The sequence below is a fragment of the Aegilops tauschii genome, chromosome 2 (assembly GCF_002575655.3).
Source record: "Aegilops tauschii subsp. strangulata cultivar AL8/78 chromosome 2, Aet v6.0, whole genome shotgun sequence".
Taxonomy (NCBI): Eukaryota; Viridiplantae; Streptophyta; class Magnoliopsida; order Poales; family Poaceae; genus Aegilops; species Aegilops tauschii.
This window is the reverse complement of record NC_053036.3, coordinates 599,897,683-599,905,072: the sequence shown is the minus strand read 5'-3', so window position 1 is coordinate 599,905,072 and position 7,390 is coordinate 599,897,683. Positions and strand designations below refer to the sequence as shown.

General features: G+C 46.7%; 1 protein-coding gene across 1 annotated transcript; it reads left to right on the top strand.

Annotated features, from left to right (window-relative positions):
* Positions 1 to 582: 582 nt before the first annotated feature.
* Positions 583 to 2,817, top strand: LOC109754629 (subtilisin-like protease). The gene has a single exon (XM_020313547.1). It carries the CDS (start codon positions 583 to 585, stop codon positions 2,815 to 2,817), a length of 2,235 nt encoding a protein of 744 aa, XP_020169136.1.
* The last annotated feature ends 4,573 nt before the right edge of the window (positions 2,818 to 7,390 follow it).

Below are 7,390 nucleotides of genomic sequence, written 5' to 3'. Positions count from 1 at the left end.
TCAACAAAACATTCTTACTAGAATGTGGGAAAAAACATTTAGAATTTTTCGTGCAATATAAATACTAAAAAGTACATTTTTTTAATACAAAAAATCTAATTTCGTATATTTATGTTTAACGAAAAAATCTGAAAGTTTTTTCTCACATTCTAGTTAGAACGTTTTGGTGTCTTGCAAAGTTTGAAGTTCATATGTTGTTTTATTTTGAAGAAACAAAAAAGAGAAAATCTGATGTACAAAATTAGTTGTCTAGCACGGATTTTAAAGCAATGTTGGAGGGTAAAGATAAGGGGTGTTCAGAAATCTGAGCTGTAAAAATCCGCTCCCCTCCTATAGCCTATACGCTAACTCCCATCCTTGGCCAGTTTGCCTAGTGCTCGCCGCGGAGCGGTAATTCCCAAGCAAGTCCTCCTCGCAAACATCTCCCGATCGACGTGTCGGCAGCACAGCTCCAAGCCTAGGCCCGATCCATGCCTCGACGACAACAATGCCGGCGTCCAGCTAGAACAAGAACGAGAGCCAGCATTTATAAAGGCCATGCACGCACACATACTGGGGACGTACCAGAGCAAGTAATTAGCCATGGGGAGCCCCAAGCTTTTCTCCCTTCTCCCCTTCCTCTTGTTCGCCCTTGTCGCCGCCGGGGAGGCCGGGGACGAGCTCGGCACGTACGTCGTCCACGTTCAGCCCAAGGAGAACCACGTGTTCGGCACGACCGACGACCGGAAGGAGTGGCACCAGTCCTTCCTCCCCGATAATGGCCGTCTCCTCCACTCGTACCACCACGTCGCGAGCGGCTTCGCGGCGCGGCTGACGCGGCGGGAGCTCGACTTCGTCTCCGCCATGCCCGGGTTCGTCGCCGCGGTGCCGGACGTGGTCTACCGCCTGCAGACGACGCACACCCCACGGTTCCTCGGGTTGAACACGGCGCTGGGCTATAGGAACCCGTCCATTGGGTCCGGCGACGGCGTCATCATCGGGGTGCTCGACACCGGCGTCTTCCCCAACCACCCCTCGTTCAGCGGCGAAGGAATGCCGCCGCCGCCCGCCAAGTGGAAGGGCAGGTGCGACTTCAACGCCTCCGCGTGCAACAACAAACTCATCGGTGCCCGGAGTTTCATCAGTGAAGGTAGCTCTTCCGGCGGGCCTCCGACCGACGAGGAAGGGCACGGTACGCACACGTCAAGCACCGCGGCCGGAGCCCTCGTGCCGGGCGCTCAGGTGCTTGGCCAGGCCAATGGCACCGCGTCCGGGATGGCGCCCCGTGCGCACCTCGCCATGTACAAGGTTTGCAGCGAGGACGGATGCGCCAGCGTGGACATCCTCGCCGGCATCGACGCCGCCGTGTCCGACGGATGCGACGTCCTCTCCATGTCACTCGGCGGAGAGTCGGTGCCGTTCTACCACGACAGCATAGCTATCGGCACGTTCGCCGCGGCGGAGAAGGGCATTTTCGTCAGTATGGCCGCCGGCAACGCCGGCCCGAACTACACCACGCTGTCCAACGACGCACCATGGATGCTCACCGTCGCCGCGAGTACCATGGACCGTTTGATCAGCGCTAAAGTGATCCTCGGAGATGGTCTCTCCTTCGACGGCGAGTCGGTCTACCAGCCCGACTCCGTGGAGGCCCCGTTGGTGTACGCCGGCGCGAGCTCGACGCCCTTGGCCCAGTTCTGCGGCAACGGCTCGCTGGACGGCTTCGACGTCAAGAACAAGATAGTGCTCTGCGAGCGTGGCAACGATGTTGGGAGGGTTGACAAGGGCATCGAGGTGCTAAGAGCCGGAGGCGCCGGCATGATTCTCACCAATGAGTTCATCGACGGCTACAGCTTGCTCGCCGATGCGCACGTCCTGCCGGCGTCGCATGTCAGCTACGCCGCCGGAGTGGAGATCAAGAACTACATCAAGTCCACGCCCAACTGTACGGCGAAGATCTCCTTCAGAGGCACGGTCCTCGGCACGTCGCCGGCGCCGGCGATTACCTCCTTCTCCTCCCGTGGCCCCAGCACCCAGAACATGGACATTCTGAAGCCGGACATCACTGGCCCTGGCGTCAGCGTGCTCGCCGCGTGGCCGTTCAAGGTAGGCCCGCCGACATGGTATAACGTGTCAACCGCGCCGACCTTCAACGTCATCTCTGGTACGTCCATGTCGACGCCGCACCTTGCTGGTATCGCCGCGCTGATCAAGAGCAAGCACCCTGACTGGTCGCCCGCCGCGATCAAGTCCGCCATCATGACAACCGCCTACGTCACCGACCGCTCCGGCACGCCAATCGTCAACGAGCAGCACAAGCCCGCCGACTTCTTCGCCATGGGCGCCGGCCATGTCAATCCGGACAAGGCCGTGGACCCCGGCCTGGTCTACGACACTGCCACCGGCGACTACATCGGCTTCCTCTGCGGCATGTACACGGACCAGCAGGTCTCGGTGATCGCGCGCCAGTCAGTCAACTGCTCGACCGTCCAGAAGATCCCACAAAGCTTGCTGAACTACCCGTCGATCTCGGTCTCGTTCGTGCCGGACTGGAGCCCCTTGGCCCCGGTGATAGTGGAGCGCACGGTGAAGTACGTCGGACAGGCGGAGGCGGCCATGTACCAGGCCCATGTCGACATGCCGGCGGGCAGCTTCGTGAACGTCACCGTTACTCCAGGCGTGCTCTGGTTCAGCCACGAGACGCCGGAGCAGAAATTCACGGTGCTCGTGTTTCCGCTCAATGCCAGCACAACGGCGGTGCAGGGCGCGATTCGGTGGGTGTCAGACACCCACACCGTGAGGAGCCCCGTCTCGGCCATGTTCCCCTCACAGCACTAGAGCTTCCTCGATCCACCGGACCACTTTCCTTTTGTTTTTTAACTGCTTTCCATCAACGGGCTTCAGTAATATGGGTTGGGAATAAAAATGTAAGGGTACATGTTTGAGTTGATTTGTATGCCAACCATGGCATTGGCCAAACAAACGAGTAAATCTTTGAGGTTCTGATCGAGGGCTTGACTACTTATTTGTGTTCCACTTGTGTTTGTTCGGCCGTGGCATTGTCTGGCTATAGCGAGATCTCAAATCAAATCCAGTTTAGCTACACATCAGTCAGCTGATTCGAATTCGCCGTCAGTCGATTTTTGAATGAAGGAAGAAGGAAGGAGAAGGAGAGGCCTCGCTGGAGAGAAGGAAGGGGCCGCCGTCGTCACCCCAGTGTCTATCTTAGGATTCAGGGTGGGGGCGGTGGTGGGACGGTGGTGTGGGGATTCGTCGGAAGTGCGGGGGGGCCTAGAGGGATGGCCGGGGCGGCGGAGGACCGGCGGCGGGGAGTGGTTCCGGGGAGGGCGGGGCGGCGGGGGCCGGCGGTTAGGCCGATGTTGGTCGGCGGCTCAAGGAAGATGTGTCCAGAGATTGAAGAAAGACTCCAGGCCATTGATTTCACATCCAACGGTTCAAGAATCGCCTGACCTTAAACGAAAAATTCAGCTGGCTAATTTCTAGCCATTCCCAATCAAATCAATTGAGAAGCAACTATTTTTCAAGAGTGCTGCTATGCAGACGACATTGCTCAGTTGATTCTTGCACGATGGTATGGATCCAACCATGCCTAGAGATGAGCAGGTGTAGCACACCCACAGGATCAAGCGTCGGCTGAAAATTGGGCACTAAAGCGTTGGCTGCAGAGTAGTTTCGATTTTTCAATCAGCTCACATTAGCATATGACTTTTTTTTCTTCTGAAAAGGATCAGATTAATTATAAAGATTCTGGAAGTACAAAGCACCTCAAACATAATAAAAATTACATCGAGGTTCATGGACCATCAAATGACCATTGCCGCTGCCGGAACGAGTTGCCGACGTGATGCGGTCACCGCTCCCATATAGAAGCCGGCCCGACCTTGTCCATGACAACCGGGAGTCTTCATGCACGTGCCCCTAAGGACCAGCGTCCAGGAGCTGTCGCCGTTGAATCCTTGAATCGATCTGAAGAACCTGGCACCAAATATCACCGTCGCGTACGCACGGCGAGAAACCCTAACCTCGCCACCCCAAGGAGCTGGTAGGAATATACACCGGAGCTCTATCTAATCCGTCCCGAAATACAAACTTGAGGAGGATCGGAGCCCGGAAGACTGACTTGAAGAAGGAGCACCTCCATCCGTCCAAACGCCGCCCCTGCGAGGACTAAAACCCTACCTATCTACTAGATAGAGCCGAAGCACCAGGAATCTCCTCCCCGCCACTGGCCATCGGAGCGGCAGGCGAAGGGGAGGCGAATCCATAGGCTAGCCGGGCGAAGATGGAGGGGGAAGAAGGATATTTCCCAAGTCGCCTTGGGAAAGAGGGAAGAAAAACTACATATTCTCGTTTTCTTACTTTGCCTTATTTTTTTACAGTCTTATTAAATCTCAGTCAATTGAGACTTCGTTATGTCTCAGTCGATATAGTATTCATAAGATCTTACATTGAGATCTGTGCAATTTCCTTTTGATTTTTTTCTTATACATGTTATAATACTTGACTAAGACCTAGTCCCTATGAATAAGTAATTTTACCGGAACCGGGATGTACCGGTGTTGGATCCACCCTTTGTCCATTTCGTCAAGATCCGTGCGTCCTTGTCTGTATAAACTAGTAATTGCAGTCCCAACTCTATACATTGGTAATACAAGTGTGGGTCCCTTTGCATGCAACAACTTTTGTTAGGGGAAAGGCACTTTGCATGCATGGTACATATATTATCCCCCTCTCTCTCCCACCGCTAGACCTCTATTCAATTTCTTTGAAGAAATTTTGGATGATAAATATGCTTTGAATATAAACTCTATTTTTGGAAAAAGTTATATATTTGAATTCAGGGCGACGAGACCTTTGAAACAAGACCGATCTTGGATATATTTTGAACAATTTGAATTTTATAGTTTTCATATTTCAGTTCTAGTTGTATTTCACAAACATCAGTTTCACACACTGAATAAACAACTTGACAAACACAATGAAATATGTTTCATGTATTTCATAAATACCGGTTTCATACATTTTAAATAATCATTTGAACATATTTTAAATAACCCATTTAACATATTTCCACACACACAAAAAAACAATTTCAGAAAAATGATTTCACTCATTTAAAAAAATATCAGTTAAGAAAACAAATTTCACTCCTTCCAAAAACAAATTTCACAATTTCAAAAAATATATTACACTCATTTCCAAAACATATAGTTCACTCAGAAAACACATTGCACTCACTCAATTGAAATACTATACAATATTTCTCTTGTTTAAAAAAAAATTGATTTCACTCATTAAACAATATATATCTCAAAACTATTTTTACTCATTTTAGAAAGCATATTACGCTCACTCAATTGTAATATTATGTTTCACTCGTTTCAAAAAACTGATTTCACTCGTTCCAAAAGATAGATTAAAGGATTGAAAAAGTCAGTCATTCACAACCACTGATGAAGGATTCCTCGACTATTATTTGTCATTCCCAAATCCATTCTTGTCTAAGCTTTCACTCATTACACTAGTTTCATGAAACAAATTACACCGATTTACAAAAGATAGATTTCACTCATTTCAAAGAATATAATTACACTCATTCCAAAATCAGTTTCACTAGTTTGAAAAAACACATTTCAGTGATTTGTAAAATTGTTTCACTCTTTACAAAAAAAATCTCTAATACTATATTTATGAAATATTTTGAAACGTATTTCACTCATCACAAAAATCATTTTCAAACATTGAAATAGACAGTTTCACAGAACAATGGATATATTTCATTTTTCAAGTATCTTATTTATCACATTTCACTCATTTCAGAAAACGCATTACACTCACTCAACTAAAAAACTATATTCCACTTGTTTCAAAACTCTGATTACACTAATTACAAAAGATAGATTTCACTCATTTCACTAGATTCAAAAAAACACATTACAGTCACTAAATTGAAATAACAATTTCACTTCTTTCAAAGATAGATTTCACTTATTTTTAAAACTGATTGGAAATACTCAGCTTCACATTTTTTAAATAACTAGTTTCACATTTTTTTAAATAACAAGTTTCACATATTTTGCACTGAAATATGTTTCATATGCATGAAAAAAATGCCATTTCAAAAAAATTGGTTTCACTCAATTAAAAGAACTTATTTCACTTATTTCAGGAAACTGTTTTCACTCATTTGAAACACTGAAATTTAATCACGTTTAAATGTATTCAAGATTGATCTTGTTGTAAAGGTCTTGGCGCCAGGAATTCAAATATATAAAATGTTTCTAAAATGGGATTATAGTTTTAAAGATATGAATGAATGAAATTGCTAAAGAGAAAAATAAAAGGCAGGATTTAATCTCGCATGCGGATGCATCTTCACATGAATCAGAGGAGAGAAGGGACCATACATGCATCAAATACTACTTTATCACTGACATGGACCTGCCATTTGATATGACATAATGTTGAATACGCCATGCTCTTTGGGCCCAGAAGATGGAATAAACTGATATACAAACATGTGGGCCATCGAAAGGCACGAATCGCAAACAACGCCAACGGCGGATGCAGCTCTGGTACATCCCGCCTCCGGTAAAAAGGAGTTTGCGCTAGTCCCTACGGTTGTGTGGTCCGCGTGTGCAACTGTAGTTGTACATGGCCAATGAAAGATGTGCAATTGTTATTGCCGGCGAGCAGCAGGAGATGTGTAAGTGTAGTTGCACATGAGTAGAAGTATGTCCAACCGTTGTTGCGTTAGGCCAACACACGTGCAACTGTAGTTGCATACGACCAGGCAGCTTGCAACTGTAAGTGCACACAAATAATAGAACCCACAAATCGAAATAAAACGAACTAAAATGTGCACCAAGAAAACACAAAATAAAAAACTCAGAAGGGAAACATCTGTTTGAATCACTGCACACAGAAACGATGGTTCAAGAGTTGATTGAAATAGTTATTTTTCATTCAATTGAGAAAATAGCAATCCAAGTTATCGGTTATGCTATCTCTCACACGATTAACTAATAACTAATTGTATCCTATATATCTCAAAACTTCACCCCCACTATCTTATTTATCTAAGCATACAAGCTATCCACGTCATCATAGTGCCACCTCAGCAGTTTAATTATAATTACGCATTTTTTTCCGAACCAAACAACCAGAATAATACAATAGATTTTTTATACTATAAGACTACCTACAGTGGGAGTAACATAGATAGTAACATCACACATATCTAAATAAAATAGATGATGTGGCAAGCAATAAATGAAGAAAGAGAGGAAAGTGATAACATATCTAGTTACTAGTAGTATGAGTAACATCACACATATCAAGGCAAGATGAGTCTATAGCCTAATAAATAAAGTGTTGCATGTTACTACAC